This window comes from Dermacentor andersoni, chromosome 4 (assembly GCF_023375885.2).
Source record: "Dermacentor andersoni chromosome 4, qqDerAnde1_hic_scaffold, whole genome shotgun sequence".
In the NCBI taxonomy this organism is placed as follows: domain Eukaryota; kingdom Metazoa; phylum Arthropoda; class Arachnida; order Ixodida; family Ixodidae; genus Dermacentor; species Dermacentor andersoni.
Window position 1 is genome coordinate 80,882,891 of NC_092817.1, and position 22,967 is coordinate 80,905,857.

The 22,967-nt window shown below is 47.2% G+C and overlaps 1 protein-coding gene across 1 annotated transcript; it reads left to right on the forward strand.

Annotated features, from left to right (window-relative positions):
- The first annotated feature begins 15,524 nt into the window (after positions 1-15,524).
- Positions 15,525-22,178, forward strand: LOC126536356 (xyloside xylosyltransferase 1-like). Its single transcript, XM_050183288.3, has 2 exons — positions 15,525-16,908; positions 18,363-22,178. The coding sequence occupies exons 1-2, from the start codon at positions 16,486-16,488 to the stop codon at positions 19,131-19,133; spliced, it is 1,194 nt and encodes a 397-aa protein (XP_050039245.1). The 5' UTR covers positions 15,525-16,485; the 3' UTR covers positions 19,134-22,178.
- Positions 22,179-22,967: the final 789 nt, after the last annotated feature.

The window sequence follows — 22,967 nt, forward strand, 5'->3', positions numbered from 1 at the left end:
AGTCGAAATGCGATAACATCGCGGCCGCGAGCCCTATAGACAAGAACGGCACCGAGGGCGGCGCTGCTGCGCCGGCGTTGAGAGCGCCGCATGCGAAGCAAAATTCTATTAGCGGGTGGTACCCCTCTCCCATCTCTCGTTCGCGCCGCCTTGATTGCCTCCAGCACTGCGCGTGTTTGGGCACGTTTCGCGCCGCGCGCGGAGTGTGCCTACGTGTGTGCGCGTGAAGGGCGGTGTACAGTCTGTTCCACATTTAGGGGAAAACTCTGAGCGCATTGCATCGCGATGCGGCGAGCGCTTGAGTCAGGCGGCGGCAGCAGCTCGCGCAGGTGCTCAAGGGGCGGGATCTTGAACGGCGTCGTCTGCAACGGCGGCGCGCGCTGGCCGCATTGTCGCTAAACGTTCTACTATCAGTTGCAGGGCGCCGATCTCATCGTTACGGCGTGAAATGAGCCGGTATTCTTTACTATGCGTTGTGCGACGACAACTGATATGCCTCAAAGGTAAGTTCATCGCTGCAGGGCAGTCATAGACGACGTACTGATTCCATGCATCTTGACGGCCCGTTTCTGGAAGGCGACTATATATTCTAACGCGATAGGTCGCCGATCCACACTGCTCGTGTGGTGCAACAACTGCTAGAAGAGCGCACAGTCACTCTCTTGGAGTGGCCGCCTCAATCCCCGGGCGCCAACATCATTTAAAATGTCTGGGGCTCGTTGAAAGTATCGCTGGCGCACCATCCCCTCTATCAGTCGCCCGAGCATAGGCTTCGATCCACCATCGTCAGCGACTGAGACGTGCTGCGAATGAACACATCCCTGATCAAGTCATTCTGCACTTCACTGCCTTCCAGGATGAGCGCTGTCATCGCTGCCACTGGGGACATGATGAGATACTAACTGAAGTTCCGTGCGTGACGTGTCCAATTCCCCGCCGGCGGGCAGAGTCTGTCTGGCGTAGCGAATGATTGTCGAGAAAAATCATTTCCAGCTCATTGTGTGAACCTAAAACATTCATTTAATCGTATCCGTTTGTTTCATCGTGTTCGACTCCCATAGTTATCATTGTTGTGCTTTGTTTTCCTTTCGAGTCAAACAAAGACTGAACACGTTGCGCGCACATCTTAGTGCGTCTTGTCGCTGCTTATTACGGTAGCACACACAGTGAAAAAATATACGTGCACTGCCCCTGACAGTAGCACGCTTCCCGACAATGCGGCCAGCGCGCGCCGCCGTAGCAGACGACGCAGATCACGACTCCGCCCCTCGAGCGTCTGCGCCTGCTCGAGCTGCTGCCACCGCACGACTCCATTGCTTGCCGCATCGCGATGCAATACGTTCCGAGTTTTCCCCTAAGTGTGAAACAGACTGTACACGCTTCTATTTGCCTTTAAGAAGATCGGTATGCTTGACGATTATTTTTATGGCTGCAATGCGGCGAAAGGACAGCGTCTGCTTAACCATGTAAGTGACGCTGAGCAGGTGATTGGAAACGACATCGTATGTACCGCCGGAAAAATCGTCAGCACATACGATGCGGCACATACATACGGCACATACGAGCTAAAGTCATTTTTGAAGTTTCTCACAATATGTTTGCTACAAATCCGTGTTGTCTCTGATGGCGACAACGGTCTTCCATCGACACTGTGCGGAAATAAACAAAATATATCGATGACATAAATGATATTGCGCGACAAAAAACGACACGGACGTGAGAGACGACACACCAAGCGCATGTCGTCGACACACCAAGCGCTTGGTGTGTCGTCTCTCACGTCCGTGTCGTTTTTTGTCGCGCAATATCATTTAAGTAATGGATTACCAACTTGCCCGGAATGCTGCTCTCAAAAATATATCGCTGCATAGCACAAGTACGACATGCGAACACAACTTCAACTAGGGCGTCCCGTACAATATGGAATAGAAGCAGCAGTGTAGACAGCTTGGCCATTTTTTAACAGTGCTCAAGAGACGGAAGTTGAAAGTATTAGTAATCATTCCTGCTTCAGCAATGCCGGCGCGACCAAGACGCGGGCGTGTATCGTCCAGCAACTCGATCGATCGGTGCCGTGGTGAAGCGGGAATGAACTCTGGTCATGCTCAATGCATCGTGCACATATTCAATTTCTCGGCACGCGTGAACTTCGGCCAGTGCTAGCGCATACAACAGAAGTGGTTTCCATTCTTGGGCAGCGCACACAAACGAAACACGAGAAAGAAGACAGGACAAGCGCTCGTCGAACAACTTAATGTTTTTATATGAATAAAAGGATTATGTACCGAGTAATTAATAAATTCATGTGGGTCACATATAAAAACCGTCATGCACTCAGGAGTGATCAATGAACGAGCTCGCTTCGTTTTCTAGTTGTTTACTTCGCTCGGCGCACCGCAGTAATCCATGTGTGTCGTCTGCTTATTTCGTACCATTTTCTTGTGAATCGGCAGAATTTCACTGGTGCCATCAACCCTTTCGTGTTTACATTGCTGTCGTGACAGTTAACAACACAATAATAATTTCCGGTCATCCGAAGAGGCGCCGTCGCATACAAGAGACGTTTCGCGCGCAGCGCGAACTGAACGCGGGCGCGACCGCTAAGGGAAGCGGCGGCGGAAACCACCCGTTGGAGATGAAATCGTTCCGCCAGGGGAGAAACGAGCGCTGGCGTCTAGGATGAAACTTGGCGTGCGGTCGTCTATGCTGTAGGTGCGAGCGAAAGCTTGCGAGGGGCAGGCGAGGAGGATGGCGGCTTGATCCGCCAGCGCTTTTGGTTGCTCGGAACAGACGATGAGCCCGCGCAGTTTCCACGTGTGTCGGTGTCGCGTTTGCTCAGACGCGCAAGGGAAAAGCCACAATATAAGTAAACTTTTATATTCAGTAGTGTGTTTTGCCTTATTTGACTGTTGGTAATAAAGTGTTTATGCGTTCTCTTCCCCAGCCTAAACTGACGTGGATGAAAACACGGGACTCTTTTCAAAAGCGCTCTCTTTTGTGCGCGCTTTGCCTCCGTAGCTTTCCCTTCATAGGCACAGAAAGTTGTCCGCGAGTTTAGTGCATATCTCCTGAACGGCTCCAGCTGCTGCGGTCGCGTGCGTCCTACCTTGGAGGTAATTAATCTACGCTGAGTTCGAAGGCTAGCAGACCTGACGTAGCTGATGGCTTAGTGTGCACTGTGTTCTGGCGCGCCTATATCGCGTTGAAGCGAGGCGACACGAAAGGGAATTTTCTCACCGCTGCTGTCGCTCTTCATCGCGCCAGCGTTGTGTCAGTAAGTGTCCGCGGTCATCGAGTCAGATGTGTTCGTGTTTGCCTGTGCGCGCGTGACAACGTTATTGTTAGTTTAGTTAGTAAGCGGATGTTTACAGCAGTTTATGCAGCTGATAAAACGACTAGCCTTACTTCGTAACGCTGTCTAGTAATCTGCTATCGCAAGCGATGCTTAGCCTGTAGGGCGAAACCGTGACATTCTTATATCATTGCCACCATGTAAACAGTTTCGTAAATGAGCCATGAACTCGTCACGCCTATCCGCCTTTAATATCTACTTTATTTTTCTTTGAAAGTAAAACAATGAAAATTCAAATTTCAAGGTTAAAAATTTAGGGTGTGTAGTGAACATGCATCAACAGGAGTAAGCAAATATGCGATGCAGACGCTTTAAGAAACGATGACGTTCACTGAAATTTGGTTCGAGCATTACTGTGAACTGCGGCTGTTTTGTCCTGGCGCAGCCTTCCAGAAGCATCGCTGCAAGGAGGTTCGCTTCGGTTTCTGCTTGGGCCCTAACGACCGAGTGTACAACGTGGTCTTCAGCAACGGCCAGTGCCGCCTCACTAAGTCCATCCTCTGCCTCCAAGGGGACAACAAGTTCCTCAACCTTGAGGAGTGCCAGAAGTTTTGCTGCAAGACCTGTTAAGTGACTCCAACAACCCTGCACTCCTTTACAGTACAACATTACCGGTTACTTGATTCGTCTTGTTCAAATCCGATTACTTGATGCCGCATTGTTGCAAAAAAGAGCAACGTATCGCTGTTTTTTAAGCAAGAAATTAAGGAAGCTTGTCGCGTCGGGCGCTTATCGGATTACTATGTTGTGCCGTAATTATTGTAATATTGGTTGACACCTAATTATCGTATCTTCAGTAAGCATAGCTAAGGTTGGATAGGGCAAGCTCTAACACTGGATTTTTTTCTACACATCTTATCTACGTAAAGTACCATATCCACCACTATTGTTTGTGTCCACGGCAGAAACGGCAAGATGTTCTTCTGACAGGAACTATTCATGACGAGGATGCTTATGAGATATGGCACTGCCAGATAATCATTCTTGTCCTGCATTTGCCTAACAGGGAAAGCGCTGCAGGTAAAAGTGTCCCTGCATTCAATCAACCAAATGAATTTCCCAGAAATCCCCAAGACGTACGAAAGTTTATCCCTACTGTAGAGGGATAAACTACTTGCGTGTTCTCATAATTTAATGTTTGTTCCGTATTATTTGCCCAAAAGGTTTTAGGGATTCTCTATTGATTCGGCATATTTTCCGAACGAAACACGAAATCATGAGCATCAATATTCCTCTTTTTTGCGTTATGTAGTGCGAGATAGGAATTCAACTGACAGTAGCCCGAAGACACGAAGGAAGCTTACGCAGGAAACTAACGCGCGTGCTTCTATGAGTTTTCTCGAGACCTGGCTCTACATTTACGTTGCATGCCGATCTTTCTTTTCCTGAATTAACGGTTTTACTCATATCCCATTAGCTTATTCGACGTTTATTAGCTTATTCGAGGGGTTAGCTTAATTGGTAGGGGGACTGCCCTGGAAAATGGCGTCGATGCCAGGTTCAACTTCCACATCAGGACGAAACTTTCGACTTCGGAACTTTCTTTCCAAGGATGCATCCTTACGGGTTTGATCTGTGCTTCGTATTGGTTTAGTATCAGTATATCAGCGGAGCGTCACCGTTGGCGCTCCTCCCAAACCTGCGCATTCGCAGGCGGTGACGTGTAGGTAACGGCAACGGTACGGTAGAACGGCAACGCAATACTCTATTGTCACCTGTCCTTGGATGGCAGCAAAGTACCAAAATGTTTCCTTTTGTCTTTGAGGTTAAAGCGTGTCACGTGCGAATCCCTTCTGACCGGAGGAGTCGAAACACGTGCCGTGCAGGCAACAGTGAGCACTGCCTGGCGCCGCCACGGGAAGGCCAGTGCCTGTCGGCGGACCTCCGCTACCGGTTCTACTTCGACAACAGCACCAACCAGTGCCTGGTGCACCGCGGCGTCTGTCTCAAGGGTCGGAACCGGTACCGGACGCTGGAGACCTGCGCTGCGCACTTCCCTCTCAAGAGTGAGTTCGCGCACGTCTTGAAAACGGCGGGTCTTCACTCTGGGTCAATGGAGACGATGTTTCCGTCCGTGGAACGACACTATCGCATTGGTCGAATACTTGTCATGCGTTTTCGTATTGCCTTCTCGATCTCGGAACATCTCGGCTATATTAGACGCCGGTCTTCTCATTCGTGCCAGCTGGGCGAAGGACCACGCAAGCGCTCGCACACATGCGGACGCACGCACTCAATGAGAATGAGGGGACTGGAGTACATAGCCAATATGTGATGAGATTGAGATCATAATACGATCAGGTTTGAGAAATAGTCCGCAAGTTTTTGACAATTGACACCGGGCGCACAATTTATAGCACACATAAAACACGCGTAGCTGAACTAGTTTGCCTGAGCATGACGGGTCATTTGCTGCTATTCGGACGTTTGCAGACAGTTTACGAGTAAATCCGCTGTTTCAATTGCGCCCCCCCCCCCCCCCCCCCAAACACACACACTTTACGCGTTTGCCCTCCTTTTCTCGTTATCACATTTCATAACCATTCCATATTTCATATCGTATTGCACCTGCTTAATTTTTTAAGCCATTCTTGTCGTCGTGAAAGTGCATAGGTCCCCAGAGTGGTGTTATAAAAAAGGAAATATATGGCTTTTTACTACGCCGACAGCGCCATAATATCCATGCGCCAAAACGCCCCTGTTAAAAGCCTATGATGGTGGCAGCGCAATGGTTCTTCGGTGCCGTCGAGGATTGAGCTTATTGGTATTGCATTGTTATAACAGAAGCTTAACAACAAAACAGCAGAGTGACAGAACTCGATATCCCCGTGTTGAACACGATATGCCTAAGTTCCGGTTTCATTTAATGTCAAGCAAGCGGGTATTCTGTTGTGAAATCGGAAGTCCTAGCGGCCGCGAAGGTTCCATGGATGGTGCCGTGCCAGGTGCCGGGAGAAAGAAAGGTCTCGAGCGACCTCAAAGAGATGAAAAAAACATATAATACCAATAAATGGTTTATACACAAATTTACACGAATTACTAGAATGGCTCTATCATATCATAAGAAGCCAAGAAACACTGGCACCAAGGACAACATAGGCGAAATTACTTGTGCTTAATGAATGAAATAATGAAACGATAAATTAATGGAAATGAAAGTATAAGTTGGTTTAACTTGCCGCAGGTGGGGGACGATCCCACAACCTTCGCATTTCGCGTGCGATGCTCTACCAATTGAGCTACTACGGCGCCGTTTCCCCATCCACTTTTCTAGGTATTTATGTTTCTTAGTAGAACCCTGGGAGTGTTAGCCAGCGCCATCACTCACAGGCCTTGGCGGCGGATGTGGAACATCCTTTCTGCCGTGGGCGTCACGAGAACGTGGTCTTTTTTGGTAAAGGCAGCCGGTCAATAAAGCCACACATGCTACCTGAAGGCATTAATGTTGCCGGATTCAAGACCCTCGTTATGTAATAAAGGAGAAGAAAGGGGGTTAACCGAGGGGCCTGATTTTTTTTGTCATTTGACAATATATTAATTACAATATGACAATATGTTAATGGAAGTGAAAGTGGACGAAAAATCAACTTGCCGCAGGTGGGGAACGATTCGACAACTTTCGCAAAGAGCACTGTTGCCGTTTAGCGATGCACGAGGCCGACGATCCGTTGCAGCCTGAGGTCGCAGAACACGTTTCGCCCGTCAGCTCTGGGTGGTCGAAAAGCCGAAGATATGAATATAATTGCTTGACCATAGTCTCAGGTGACGCTGATTTAGTCGCCAGCTCCCTGACCTTGAGAAAACGGCGAAGTGGGAATAGCGCTTCACAGCTGTCCGTCTGCCGGTGAAACAACCTTTGTCCGGAGGGACCGCCAGGTGCAATTCCATGAATTGTCAAGCGGTCTTGTATTCCCATAATTCCTCGCCGCATCTGTTCCTTTGTGTGCTTTTGCACTGGTGCTGCGCGAATAGTGCCGCACCGCGTTCTTACGATGGCGGTGGTGTGCACAAAACGTTAAAAAAAGCTATGTTTCCATCTGGCATGTGTCTGAATAGTGGCCGCTATATATATACGCTAAACGCGTGCCATAGAATGGGGACAATGCCACAGTGCGCTAAGCCGATGCTGCTGGCAGATGCAGAAATTAAGCCTAGTGGTCGTCAAATGGAAGCACTTTTGTTTTACTAACGATACTGATAAACGGTCACTTTTAACGCTGAAAAATGCCTCGTACATTCGTCACTTATTCTCCCGTGTAGAGCATCCGTTTAATTCGTTTGCTCTAGTGTACTTCGGAGTGCTGCTCTCACTACATCTTTTTGGCATAGACTGCGTTTCGGAAAGACGCGCAGTCTTGCATCCCAGTCATCGGCATCCATGCCGATGCTCATTTTGCGAGTGTTGCTGACCCTCATAAAGACATAATTAGACAGTCAATAGAAACTTTATCAAAGTCTGTGTGAGGTCTACAGAATGTCCACATAAACATCTTGTGGGATTTGGTCTCCTGCTCTTGTCGACCAGTGTATAGTGACTTCTCGTAGACAACCGTTGCCATGTTTGTGGAAGATAATATACTGGAGGGAATAAACTTCTGAACGACTGTTTTTCGTTCAACTATTCCCTGCAACGGTCTTGTAAGCTTCATGTTAAGTTTCACAGCTAAAATAACGATTATTCATGAATGGAAACCAGTATACAAGAACTCCATAGACAGTTTATATAGGGTATATTGATAAAGTGTCTATATTCTCTTTTATCATGAATGAGAGGAAGGCTGCAACAGGGCCAGGAGTTTATTGTGAAAACTACAACATGGCGCCTGAGCGGAGCCACGGTATCTGGCAGTGCAGAATGACTTTCGTGGAAAAATATCGCGCTGCATTGTTTCGCACTCATATATACAGCGCTCAGTATAGCACTCATATAGCCAGGGACTGCCGGGTCATGATTTAATAATGAAGGTTACACCTCCTGCCGGTACCAACGCACAACTCGAGAGAGTTCGAACGTCGCTCCGATGCGCCTGGTTGTTTTGCCGGTTCGTGCGTCGTTCACCACGTGACGGTGACGTAAATGAGACACTCGCGGAGCAAAGCGAAGGCAAGACCATGTGTGGTGTACACGCGCAGTTAAGAGTGGCCGTCGCTCGTGTCTGCATGCAGCACGGCCTTCAGTGGGCATATTGACCTCGCGCCGGTCTCGTATACGCCTGTGCTTCCTTTAACCTCCACGTCGTGTTGATCGCATTCCGCTGTCGGTATCTCTGGACAAGTTTGGTTCTTCTATCTCTCAGGGACCGCCCAAGCCACTCACTCCAGTGTTCTCCCGTAAATCTGCGCGCATGGCCCCTGAAGTAGCATGCCAGGTAATCAGCCAAGCTACCATCTTTAGAGGAAGATTGGGCGAGTCGGTGGTTTTCAATAATGTTTAAATGCAGCGCTAACGACAGAGGACACAGAAAAGAGGATGGGACACACACGGCGTTGACTTACGACTGCGTTTACTGGAAAAACACGTTTGCTTTTTGAAAACTTACATCAAACGGACGCGCATGCTCTATGCCAATAAAAGCACTTGTCATTCCCAAAACGTTACCTCGTGGTCGCAGCTGAGACTAACATCGTTGTTCACCCCTTTTCAACAAGCCCATTTCTTTCTAAGATAATTAAGGCTACGGAAAGTTGACGTTTTGTCATGTGAATTGCTTCAGCCACTTCTCTTGTACTGCTACCAGTGTGCAAAAACAGGATTTTTCTGTCGTCAAAGAAAGGTTTACACGCATTCGAAACAGTGCTTTGCCAGGTTTGTAGATATCTTGTCTAAAGAATTCTGGTGTTCCGACAGCCTCACATTAATGCATCGGCCTGTCTGTCCAATGTCCGTAAGGTCGCAGGACAAAGGGATTTCGTAAATAACAGCAATCTCACAGGGGATGGGCTTTTTTCTATGGTTTATTTTACAGCCTGTGTTCTTTCCTGTTCCTTCTCTTTCTTTGGACAGCTGCTCCCACCTTACCAACTTTATCGGGAGCTCAAAACAAAACTTTGACACCATATCTGGCCCCTACTTTTAAAAATCTGTGTGAGAGAATGAACGTAGGGCATTACCGCTACTTTTTTACTCCTTTCAACCGGACTAGTACGCTGCTCCAAGTCGCGGTGGGAGAGCTTTAACTTCGTGAGGATTTTACCTGCACATGAGACAAGGACCGCGTCCTTGAAACCTGTCTTCATGCATCGATGTACCTGTGCCTCGAGACTACTGGATAAAAACAATACGAATAACATCTCCAGCTTATCAGTAAATTCTCTGTCTCTCTAGTTAGGAACATTTATCCGGTCCACGTATACGCATTATAGTTCACGTAATATATGAATAACGGAGGCGTAGACGGCAGCGCTGATAGCGAAATATCGTCACGTATCTTGAAAGTGGACTGGCGACGTTTATTGAGGCTAGCTGGCCCCTGAAAAACACGGTGGTGAGACCCGGCTATATATCGAGCGGGGTGTGAAGCACGCGCACTTCCTCGTTATTGTCCTTCCTTGTCCCTTCTCGTGCTTTGCGCCCACTACTGCAGGTGGCATTATCCCCCTTCCTCGGGAAGAGCGTCGGCTCGATGCTCAAGAAGTGGTGCAACAAAGGGGGAAAAATTCTCACGGCAGATGCTCGCGCATAGAACACAGGGAGAGCTACAGGAAGGAAAAAAGTACAACAGAGATGAAACGTGACGTGCACAGTCTCAAGAAAGAGAAAGGTAACCGTGTTAGCTGCAAATAGGAGCGTAAATATCGAAATGAATAAATGAAAAAAAAGAACAATCATGAACGCGCAACATATGTTTGACGTGAACTACGTCAAGTCTAGGTTGTTGTCTACACCGTGTTTTTACACGTACATATGGCGTGCATGGCGTACGCCGTGTTTGTTCACAATGGGCGTGGCGGTGAACAGGGTACCACACCCACACTTGGGTCTCCGGGACTGTAGCACATCTGTCTGCGGCGGATGTATAACGCCGTGCATCTACGTGCTACTGCTGACCGATGTGCAGCCGCGCGAGCTATTGAGCTTCCTCAGCGCGCTCAGCAAATTACGGCCGTCGTCCTGGCACGGAAGCATAGCGTCCAGCATCGTCTGAACTCCGTAGCCGTAAAGGAGGCTAAATGGGATCAAGTGCGTTGTGTTTCGTGCGGTGGTATTATACGCGAAGGTCGCGTAAGGCAAGATGCGATCCCACGTTTGTGCTGGACGTAGATGTACATAAAGAGCACGTCTGTGAGGGTCTTGTTTGATCGCTCCGTAAGTCCGTTGGGCTGCGGATGGTAAGCAGTCGCCTTTCGATGCCTGGTGTTGCGCAATTGAAAAGTGCCCCGAGTGGCCAGTAGCACGGAAATATTTAATGTATTCGCGGGCTTCTTTCAAGCTCGGAAAAAGAATTTTATGTAGCAAGTACTGAGCAAGAGAAAGCTGTATAGGGAGTTTTCCATGTTGCTAGACAATTTTCTCATTGACGCTTTTCCCATCTAAGTACAATATTTGAGAAGTTTCGAATAATTGAGGATAATTATGCGATTAGGCGGAATGCAAAAGTAATAAAATATCTATCTCCAAGCCACAGCAAACAACATTACCTTGGTTTTGTCTAGCTACGTGGCATCTGCATATATATTTAAAACTTGGTGCATGATACTTGGGAGACCCTGTATATACATACTATATATCTTACGATCAAGGTAAGATATGTAAAATTTTAGGTAATATATAGATAGAAACTATATAGATATATTTTCCGCTGGTGCGACATGCGCACCAGTGGAAAAATAACACCACAGGCAATGAGCCAGATCACTGATGTTTCCATGGGAGGAAGAAAGATTGCGGTGTTTTATTGTTTATACACTGCAGCTAATAGACCACGAAAATGTGAGGCTGACCCATTACGTACAATCTGTAAGTAATTAAATATATATACATATATATTTTACCTACAAGCGCGGTCTTGGTCATGCACACGTGGGTCCTGGCTAAGCTTAGTAATGAACACCTGGGCTTGGAACCACAGGCCCGGGCCGTGCCCGGGCTGTGCTCGGGCTTCATAAAGCGAGGCAGGGTTGGGCCCGAGCCGAAAAATCAGGCCTGTGCAGTGCTCTAGTCGTGAGTCTCACCGACCAAGCCGATCTTGGAGACTGTGTAATCATAGGTGGTGTCTTTGTGGACCAATACTGACAGCAGTGCGCGATGAGGATCAGTTTATTATTCTACGCTGGTCGATCCTGGAGGCAGTGCAATGATAGGTGGGGGTTGGCTGATCCCAATATTCCATCGCATCGCGTTATACAGTTACTCAGCTGTAGCATTTGCTTTGCTTCTTTTTCTTTGATACCACTGCATTGCTTCTTTTCTTTGCTAACATTTCTTTGCTGACGTTTATTTGCTTCTTTCTGGAAAATGCTTCATTTTAAACAGTTTTATTTCTCTCACTCCTCTGCGATCCGCGACACTCTACGCTCCACGACACCCACATCACATTATCTTTCATCAAATGAGGGGCTTTCGTACTCAGAACGAAATTATGGACGAATCACCACGCAATCCCCCGAAAGAACCAAAGAGAACTATCGCTGTTAAAAAAGAAAAGAAAAAGGAGGGGAGGGGGCAAGGAAGGCGCATGAAAACATTGTTTGTACTAGCGGGACACCTTCCGTGGCAACGAAGGGAAAAAAACTAAGGGGGCGGATCTTCTGCACATGGGCTACTGCGCCATGTAGCTCGTCAGAGATTGACAGCACTTTCGGTTTCTTGGAAGAGATAATGGGGGAATTAGCGTAACCTCCACGAGTGACGGTTTAGCTTTTGCCCAAATGTAAAGAGAAAAGCAGGACGAACAGTGGAAATTTAACCCTGTGCGTTTGTCTTATTTTGCTGTTGTCAATAAGACATTTATCTGTTCTTTTACCCTGCTTAAACTCACCCGTATGAGAACGTTGAAATCTTTTTTTTTTTCAGGAGCGCCCTAGCTTGTGTGCGATTTGCATCCGTTACTCTCTCGTCCTTGCTACAGAAAGTTGTCCGCGACTATAATGCAGCTATGAGCCGCAAGTATTGCTCCTCACAGAAATATGACGCTCGATCGAGTGGGCAAATTTGTGACTTATAGTTATTTTTTGCTTGAACAAAATGGGTTTATACTTTTTTCTTACAAATAGTGATCACTTCGTAAATAAAGTAATTCATGACCATTGTAGCATTGTGATTACGTAGTAGGGTTTTTAAGTTCATTCCATATTCAGATTGTTAAGCCTAGGCCACGGCAAATGGGGCATCACACTCGGGATAAGGTTGTATGATTTTTGTGCTCCTAATTGCGGCAAGCCAATTACAATGTGGCAGCAGATGTGGATAAAAAACCCTAGATATTGCATCATTGCAAAGCAAGCTCACTAATCCTAATCTTCCTGGCTTTTGCAGGTGAGGACAGGCTTCGATGCGTCCGAACACCGTGAAGCGAAGAGCTTAACGTTTTACTACCTATAGCGTTTTCACAATTCTATTTATCAAATAAAATGTTGTTCAGATGCAATAAAATGCCACATGTTGGTTCCGAGAACCTTCATATAAATGAAATATTTCGGATTAGGGGCAATTACCTGTAGCAAGCGTATAATCTGTTAGTATGTATGATAAAATAAAGAGAACTGCGCAGATGAAGCGACTTCCAAGAATGGACGTATTTTATTTACTTGTTTATTTATTATACCTCAAGGGTCCTTTGAGTATACCTCAAAGGTCCATGAACAGGACATTACATGAGAAAACATGGAACTATGTTCCAGCACGTGAATTCAGAGATTTTTTTTCCGACTGCATGGTGGCAACATTGAATATCGTCGACCTTGTGCAATGTGCCTAGTTTCATCTCCCTGTTGGACACTCTGTAAACGCGATAAAAAAAAAAACGCAGATCCAACGCATGTGTTGGAATCTATGTGAAGCGAAGCTTTAGTAAAGCAGTTAATTAAAATATTTACAACTAACGGTGATGCGTACAATTTGGTTTACACTCATTCCAAGCAACGTCTAATCCCATGTAATGTAATGTAATGTAGCGGCGCCTCGGCAGCGCCGCTATAGCGTCCGGCCACTCCGTGCGTCCGGTGCACCGCGGATGGCTGGCTGTCCGAGACGAGTCTTCCAATGAGGTTCTGTCTGTGACAGGAAAGTATTGCGTCCATATGGACCAGTGCACAGTGTAGCGTGGTGCGGTGTGGTGTGGCGTGGTGAGGTGTGCCGTTTCGAGCATGCACTACGCCCATTTTAGTATAGTGGCTATTATCATCTCCAACAAATCTGCTTTGCCGGTAGCCATTTCATACTTACATCTGCTCTCGATTGCGGGAGAGCCGGTAATGCTTTATATTTATGCACTACACTGATCACAAGCTATGCCGAAATTCAAACTACAAGTCCGGCGAATGCACAGTTTGAGACGTGTACGCAGCGATGTCGCAGAATCAAGCAACGTTTAGGGACCCCATTGGGTCACAGTGGGGCATACCATTCTGGAGGATATACCATGAACGGGCACATCCTCCGTGGCACATATGAAATGGCTAAGCGAAATAAAACTAAATAACTAAAGGAATCCGGGAAATACAGCTCACCACTCTTTTAACAGATTGGTGTGCTTTATGGCTATCTGTAATACGACATTATAGGTTCAGGTCTTGTGTTCAGACTTTACGCTGCGTCTTCTGCGCCTGCTCCTCATATAACGTTAAGTTCTCGATTTAGTTCTCGACCTCAGTAGCAAATGTTCTCAGAACCCAGAGGGAACAGGAGAGGTGAGTCCGTTGACATTCCGTTGTTCCACGCCGGCGCCTGTGGCCTAATAAGTAGAACATCCGGCTATTCCGCGGGTGTACCCTTATTTAAATTGCACAATCGGACACATTTTCGATTTGTTAGTGAGGACCGCCATTCAGGCGAGACAGAAACTGTCCCGTATTTCTACCTACGACAAATTATTAGGTAAGAGGCAAAGAATGCTTCGAAAAAAAAAATAACGTAAAATAATAGGAATAAAAAAGCTTTGTAACCGCCATTTCGTGAGAAGCAGGAGACAGGAAGGTGTTGGCGGATCTAGCCTTGCGGCAACCGTTGCTTGAAACACATTGCATTCGCGCACGCTCAGGGCGCTCATATATTGTGTAAATGCGTATTCATGCTGGCGATTGACAGTGATTGCAGGATCGACCGCACTAAGTGGCGCCCAACAAGAGACTCAAGCCGGTCGTTGTTGAAACCGGCAAGCGCGAACTGCGAGCCATCATAGACGGCTGTTTCAGAGCGAAAAAATTCTCGGAATGTATGCCCTGCGCTTCTGGTTTCACATCGAACGACTTCTCTCCGTAACCAGTTCGGAGCTGGCAACTGGTCGCCGGTGGTTGTCCGCCGTCAATGTCTGCGTCGCTTTCGCCCCATGCTGTTTTTAACGCGAATATTTCTTTGCATGTTACCGCATTTGGCGATCGCATCATTAGCCTTGGACGGGATCCGAATTTTTTTTCCAGTCAATCTTTTGTTTTTCTGATAAACATGGGAGACCGTCATCTTTGAGCACGAAGCGTACCAGCCGTGCTCAAAACAGGGAAACAGGCTCGGGATCGGAAGCACCGCCTGTGGCGAGGAAATAGCGCAAATATGACATGAACTGAAGAAGGACCCGACACACGCGCGTGTATCGCCTCCTTCCTCACAGCCCGTGTTTGATTTGGTATATTTTCTCGCAGCACGAGACACCAACAAGGGCAAATTCCTCCCATGCGGAAGCACCGGTTCGTCTAAGGACGTTTGGTTGTTTACCCTGGGGATTTCGCGTGAGAGCTTTGCGTAATGAAGGCCGAGAAGTCCAAGACAAAGGGCCACATTGTCGCGATGCGGGGTTTCAATCGCGGCGCAAGACAGTCCGAGTGTATACTCAGCAAAAATGTTTGAAACGTGGCTGATAGGTGACGGTGCATGGTTAATAGCCCAGTGGAGCAATTGGCATCCGATGGGAAAAAGGTAGGCTGTGCGCGGAATGTTCAAGAAGAGTAAAAAGACGCTAATTGCAATCTACGAGTCGAACGCCGTGTGCCCAAGCGCTGGTGTATACACTGACCGTATACACCAGCGTGATGAGGGTGCCTTGCATTCCGCGCGTGCACTTGCTCACTCTCGGACTCCTCCCACGTCCGCCGTTGTGTCAAGTCGGTCATTGGACCTGCTGGCGTGGCTCGCTCGACAAGGGCGGCAGACAGCGGAAGCCCGCCGCCGCTGGCCTCCGCCCGCCGGCGAAAAAGTGAGCGCGGTGGACAGCCGACGCCGCCGACGCTTTCGGAGCCTTCGCCGGTGCCGAGGAAAGAAGGTCGCCGTGAACCGGTTTATCGCAGGCACGACCGGTCTCGTTCCTTGACGTCGGTCACACACGAAGCGCTCGCCGCCGTCACTGCCCACCGTGCACTCGCCCACCGAAGCCGAAGAACTTTCGAAGAGACGCGCCTAACTTTCTCCCAAGAGAGCAGCTGTTTGGCGCGAAGGGAAGCGAAGCCGAGTTCCTGCGGACCGTCGTGTGTGCTCCTGCGTGTTTGAAAGAAAGAAATCGTATCGAGCCAGCATGAAGAACTTAGGTACCACATCCCCCAACAGCTACATTTGTGAAGCATCCAACGACCGGCCTACTTGTAGAAGACGGAAAGTGAGATGAACGGCTACTGTGGCAGACCCAGGAGCTCGTTCACGATACCATCTGTGGGATCGCGGCTACTTGCGTGATACAGCATGGAGCGTGTTTTGCAGTGAATCATCGGGTTTGTGCTAGTTACGAAGCTTTCGCCCACGACACCGACTCCTTATCGCTGTTTTCACAGGATACGCAAATGAGCGGTGTTCAATCCAATCGCTCGAGTTGCATGTCTTTGCTTGCAAGCGCGCGATCGAAGGGAGTGCAACCGAGCGCCAACGGTTGACGTTTGCGAGTGTGATAGTGTGTATGATGGCGCGATTCGTCGAGTGCACCTGCGATAAGAACTCGCCGCGACACTCTTGAACGGCTAGTCTTCGAAACGTGTTCAGCGCACCACCAAAGATGCAGTCGATAGCGGCTCGCCTGGCCGTCTACTCCCTCTTTGTGTTGGGCGTGTTTGTGATAATCTGGTGCAATCTCTCGGGCGTTCCGCCCCCGAAGTACAGACACCAAACGTCGAACTTGTCGCCGCTGTCCACGATCGCGCCTCTTGTCGCACCGGTGGAAACCACCACCGACGCGGCCTCGGCGGCTTGCGAGGCCTCACGGACTTCCGCTGCCCACGGGAAGGTGGACGTAGTGTTCGTGGCCAAGTGGGCGTATCGAAATATGAAAGTGACGAGAACTATGAGCCACTGCCTGAAGAGCATGCTGGCCCGCACGAAGAGTTCGGTTCGCTTCCACGTGCTGGCCGACCCTCAAAGCTACATGAGACTCAGCCGCACGCTTGGCAGTGTCCAAAATGAATCGAAGAGAAAGTTTCAGGTGAGAGTGTTTATCAGCTTTAAATGTTAAGAGGGATATTTAGAAGCCTGTGGTTAAAACTTGCGCGCCCAAATCGTCATTGCACTCTGTGGAGGCATAAAGCTTACTATACAGCTTTATCAACCCTTAATTATCGCAACATTTCAGAAAATATCTGCCATTTGTAAGCTACCAAAGAGTTCCACATCATGTAAAATTGAATTAGAATTGATAATTTTTAGGAATCTCAGACGATACTAACTTGCGTAATTAAGCGCTGAACATGGAGTAACAGTAGGCTGTGAGCTGACAAAATTCGTAGCGCTATTAAACAATCGAGAACGGCTATGGTAAACTATTATGAGCTTGCCATGCGATAAGGAGTAGTCACTGCCTCCCTAAAAGCGCCAACTTCTCCTTCAAGTTAGAATTATGACATTGCAAGAAGCTTGCGCGAATGAAAGCTCGGCGATACTATTGTTTGAAACTTAGCATTGTTCAAGGATACATGTAGTGCTTACGCCGAATTCTCGCGTCATACGTTCCTTCGCGTTCGTTAAAAAGGGGCAGGCATGTTTATAGCTTTGTGCCGTTTATTGCGATAAAACGTTAGCTCAATGTTCTTTTATTCTCACGCTGACATTTGTGGAATGTTCGCGCTCGGTTTCGTGTCCACTCTGTCATAGATCCTGTAGGGGTTTTGTCTTCCTCAAGCCTGCAATGGCTCCATCTTTAGAGCTTATTTATGCCAATTATGGGCCGTCTTCTTGGAAATTTGCTACTCCTTTCTTCAGGCCACTGTATATCTCATATTTTTTTCTATTCACCTTGAAGCTGGCAAAATCAGCGTGACCTTACATTACGTGTGTTTATATTTATACCGATTCCTAGTAGTTAACTGCTTACCGCAGTAAAATGCTCCCGCACCAAGCTCAATTTCGATGCATGCGTGCGAGCCTATGGTACTCGAGCTTTACATCAGAATATACACAGTTTCGGATGTACAGGCAATCACAACTGTACTCTGTTTTCTTGTTTGTTCTTTATTGAATACCTTTACGGTTCCGTTTCAGCAGAAAATTGCCCTTAAATTTTCGTGAAGTCCACAGGGTGCTAATTTGTTTAATTGGCTGCATTTTATATACGTATATACGGGCCTCTCTCTGAGCTAAATATACTCTTGTATTGTCAGGTCATAAAACTTAGTATATCAGCAAGCGGATGAAATAGCCCCTTCTTACTAAAGACGATATAGTTAAGTTCCTTTGTAAGCAGTTATTTTCGAGCTAACTGTGTTGCGCAATAAATCAATGGTAATGATCACTATACCGACAAAGCAATGTTAATATCAACAAGTATTCCGTCTCTTCTGAGGGTCCGATCTTCTTAATGTTTTTTTAAAATTTACAAATAGATGTTTTCGGTGCAATGATCATGGCCATATCACTAACCTGCGACTTCCTTTTCAAACGCAGTTCTTTCTGTACAACATAACTGCCGTGGAAGCGAGCAACAAGGAAGTGATCGAGCTCATGCGCCTGCTCTTTTTCACCAAAGATGTCGGTCGGTACAACGACGACATGTTCTTCATCACCGAAATCTTCCACCGAGTGTTCGACCTGGAGCGCATTCTTTTCATCGATCTCGACCTCAAGTTCGAAGAGGACGTCGCGAAGCTGTACGGGCACTTCGACTGCTTCGGCAACGAGACTCTGATCGGCATTGGCCACGACTTGCAGCCGCAGTATCGCGTTGACTTTCAGTCGTACATCGACGCGCATCCCGGTACTGACGTGGGCATGCCGAGGCCCGGTAAGCAGGGGTTCAACACAGGCGTCATGCTCATGGACTTGGCCGCGATGCGCTCATCCAAGCTTTACAATGAGCTGCTCACCTACGAAAAGCTGGCACCGATCTGCGTGAAGTATGGCTTCAATGGGTCGCTGGGACACCAGGACTTCTTCACGCTCATTGGGATGGAGTACCCGGAGTTGTTCTTCGTGCTGGATTGTACGTGGAACCGGCAGCTGGACACCGGTTGGGCCCACACCGTGAACGAAACGATGTTCGATGCCTACCACAGGTGTCCCGGAAAGGTGCGCGTCTATCACGCCAATGGAGGTGCCAGGATGCCCATTCCAGGCACTGAAGACTGGTCGGGGAAAAAAATGCCCAGGAGAAAGAAAATTCCTTTGCACCTGTACCCAAGTTTCCCAAGCTACACAACTCAAGAGAGCCGCGAGTGAATACACGGCTTATGTGTGCTTTGTGTGACACAGATTTCCAGTGCTCCAGTGTCACAGTATAGCAACCCACCTAGTTTGGGCTAGTCTAAACACAAACGTCTTTCTATAGCGTTGCCTTCGTCTAACCGCAAGGTTTTGAGCGAACGCAGAGTGACGCGTGTTCCTATTGAGAGTACGAAGGACGCTGAGCAGGACCTGTAAAAAGCGTCAAGGGCACACCCTGCCAACCACTGACTTGCTTTATGCAAGTGCTCTATTCATGTTTTATTCACAGCACTGCGTATGCACACGCTAATAAATGTACATATTAATGGTGCCTCTGTTACCATTGAAAAAAAAAAGAAAGGGCATGTTACTGAGTCTTGTATCAAGGGGGCTACCCGTAGTTGATTATGAAATGCTTTCGAGACAATCTGCGTGTGTGATTTTTGAACTCCACTGTGCGCATTTTTTAAGCATCACGGACATTTCAGTGTGTCGTATGGTCGTTACGATGAATGTTTCATTGCGCATCAAGCCGAGCCGCTGCGACGTTGTTTTTGACATTGTAGGCTTTTAGTGCGTAGCGTACACATATTGAGCAAAGATCTTGATGGGTACTGCAAACGTAAGTCTATGTTCATGCAGGACAAAAGATATATGTGTAGCTGTACTTTTCTGGGCATGAAAGGAGAACTAGACACAATTAGCCACGTGCACGTGTTATAAGAGTTGAAGAAAAAAAAGAGGCATAACAGGTTGAACATTTAGATGGATCGCAGTGTTCTTAAGGGACAGAAAAATATTAATAAAATAGGTTGATGGTTAAAACAAGGAGCAACAAATGAGGCAAGGTCTTCCACAAGAAAGTGCACTCAGTCCATTTCTTTTTAATTGTGTAATGGCTGAATTGTCCGGTATCTTGCCTACTTCTTTGCATTATTCTGTTTACGCAGGCGACTTATGCATATGTTCATCTGGTCCCAATGCTCAACAAATTCAGCGGGACATACTAGAGGGCGCAAACATTATTAAAGAGTTCTTAAAAAGCAGGGGCATGAGATCATCAAATGAAAAAAAAAATTCTCCTGATCTTCCTTTTACCAAAAAATACCTGAAAAAGTTTCGGTTAGAGCTAGACTCTAAGTGATTGGAGCTTGTACGACAGCACAAGCTTCTGGGCGCCGTTCTTGGCAGGTGGCTGTTATGGGTTCCGCACGTAAAAGTACTAGAACAGAAAGGGAACTCCTTCATTAACGTTATTCGTCGCTTTTGCAGAGATTGGGTGGGACGGTACAACATTAGCCTTATTTCGTGTTTACTGCGCAATCATTAGACAAAGGATAGCATATTGTGCTCCAGTGTCTCTTGGGCGATCTCACACCGTCGAAGATATTCTTCAACGACTGCTCACAAGAAACCTCACAAGGAGTACCTCGGGCATCTGCCAACGCGTTGGCTAATGCCGAGTTTCCCCAGCCACCTTTAAAGACGCTGAGATACGTCGAAAAATGTCTCCACTATTTTCGTTTGGCAAATGAACATGCCAATCATGTTGCAGTAAAACTATCAATGTCAATCATCCTTTTCTCAAACCATTCAAGATGGAAACGGGGCTCGCTTGAATGCCAAGATCGTACAGTGCCGAAACGTTCTGCCCGTTCATGAATACTGGCCAACAAACGTTTCGCATTCCTCCTCGGCTACTCCCATTTCCGAAAATCGTCACTTCCATTCCAGGTCTAACTCGTAAGTGGGACATACCCATGATTGCAGTCAAACAGTTTACCTGAACACGCCTCTACTACCCACAGGGACCACATGCAAGTCTGCACAGACGGATCTTGTAAGAATGGGAGCTCTACATTGGCGTTCTCTATAACGGCATACCAAGAGCGAAGAACGTTTAGTCAGTGCCACTTTACATCTACAACGGTAGAGTTCTACGCCATATTTTCCGCATTATGGTTCATTTTTTCACACTCAGGATCTTCTCGATGGGTAACTCTGAGCTATTCGCAAGCTTCATTGTTGCGTACAGAGGAAATCAGCATAGCGAATGTAAACAGTACATTAATATACGAAATACAAAAGAATTACGCTGCAAGTGAGGGTTTCCTCCATGATATTGTATTCCAGTGGATACTAAGTCATTGCGAAATTACTGCGAACGCCACTGCAAATGACACTGCACGCGAAGTTCACCAAAACTCAGCGCTCTCGCTACTACCGCTAGCGGCGAGTGATGTGTATTTTCCTTTAACCGAGATCCGTGGTCGGATTTCCACAAAGACTTGGTTCATATATAGTGCGGAAAGCTCCAGAATATATGCGACAGAACCTAACATGCAATTCGCAACACCTGATGAAACCCATGAACCCCATGAAAACCAGCTGCTCAATAGAAACAGCAATTCATAGACTTCGGATTGGCACAGCCTATACTAGACGTATCTTGTACGAGATATTAAAAAACCGATAGGGCTGTGTGCTCTAGTGTGAAGGCTGAATAAAACAAGACCTTCTGCTGTTACACTGCAAAAATTATGATACAGTAAGAGGCGTTTTGCTTTTTTCTAAGACATCTGCTGAGCGTAGGAGGCCACTATCACTGGATAAAATCCTTGGTGCATGACCATCAGAACACTTGCAACACAATGCAGCACGCTCATTAGTATAACTTCTTGAAGAATTAGGAATATCTAAAAGTTACCAAATTTTATAACTGTAACTTTGGTCACCACGCTGTATTTGTCGCAGTAATTCATTTCTTTTACAGTTTTTACGTAGACGTGTTTCCCGTATTCACTCACAATATCGTGTTCCTGTGGTTCTCTTGTTTGTTTATGTATGCGCTGTGTTTTCCACCAGCAAGGGCCGTCGTGTGTACGTCAACATGAGTAGTGGAATGCTTGTGAACTGTTGAGAAACTTGTTATGTGTGTGTGAACTTTAAAACTGTTGTCACTATACTCTTTCCTCTATTTCTTTTGTGTGACGCTTTTTTCGAGCTCATCTAGGGATTAAGTGCAATAAAGCAGCCGCCACCGTCTGACAGGCACCACCATCTCTTTGCATAAATTTAATAATAAAAAAATATCTTTCGCGCATGCAACAGTGCTTACGGTGTGCGCACTTAGAAAGTCGGTACATGAAACGACGGTCAACGAAAAGCAGTAAACCGACTGTGGTAGAGTTTGCCTCTTCTTCAAGACTGAAAAAAAGACAGCTATGCCACTCTATGAAGATGGTATGGCAGCGAAAGCTGACGACAGTCAAAGCTCTCAAACGAAAAGCAAAGTGCTTTCGCTGCCATTCCATCTTCCCAGAATGGTATAGCTGTCTTTTTTTTTTTCAGCCTTGAAGTCAGCTGATGAAGTGGCAGCGAAAGCTGACGACAGCCAAAGCTCTCAAACGAAAAGCAAAGTGCTTTCGCTGCCATTCCATCTTCCCAGAATGGAATAGCTCTCTTTTTTTTTCAGCCTTGAAGTCAGCTGATGAAGTGGCAGCGAAAGCTGACGACAGTCAGAGCTCTCGAACGAAAAGCAAAGTGCTTTCGCTGCCGTTCCATATTCACAGAGTGGAATGGTTGTCATTTTTTGCGTTGCGAGTCGCGTCGTTGCTCGTTCGGAGGCGCCCGGGCTCGCGATTGTCGTTTTCGTTCAGCACCACGGGAACGTTCATCGTCGGGGGTTGTTTCGCGCCGGCGTCGTTTACATTCTCGTTGCTGTTCTCTCCGGCGCTCCTCGTACGCATGTTGTTCTTCGGGTGTACGAACTATACGTGTTTGCCCCATCGATAATGCATCTGTTTTTAGCGCCGATACCTCTCCTGCTTATATACTGCGATAACCTTG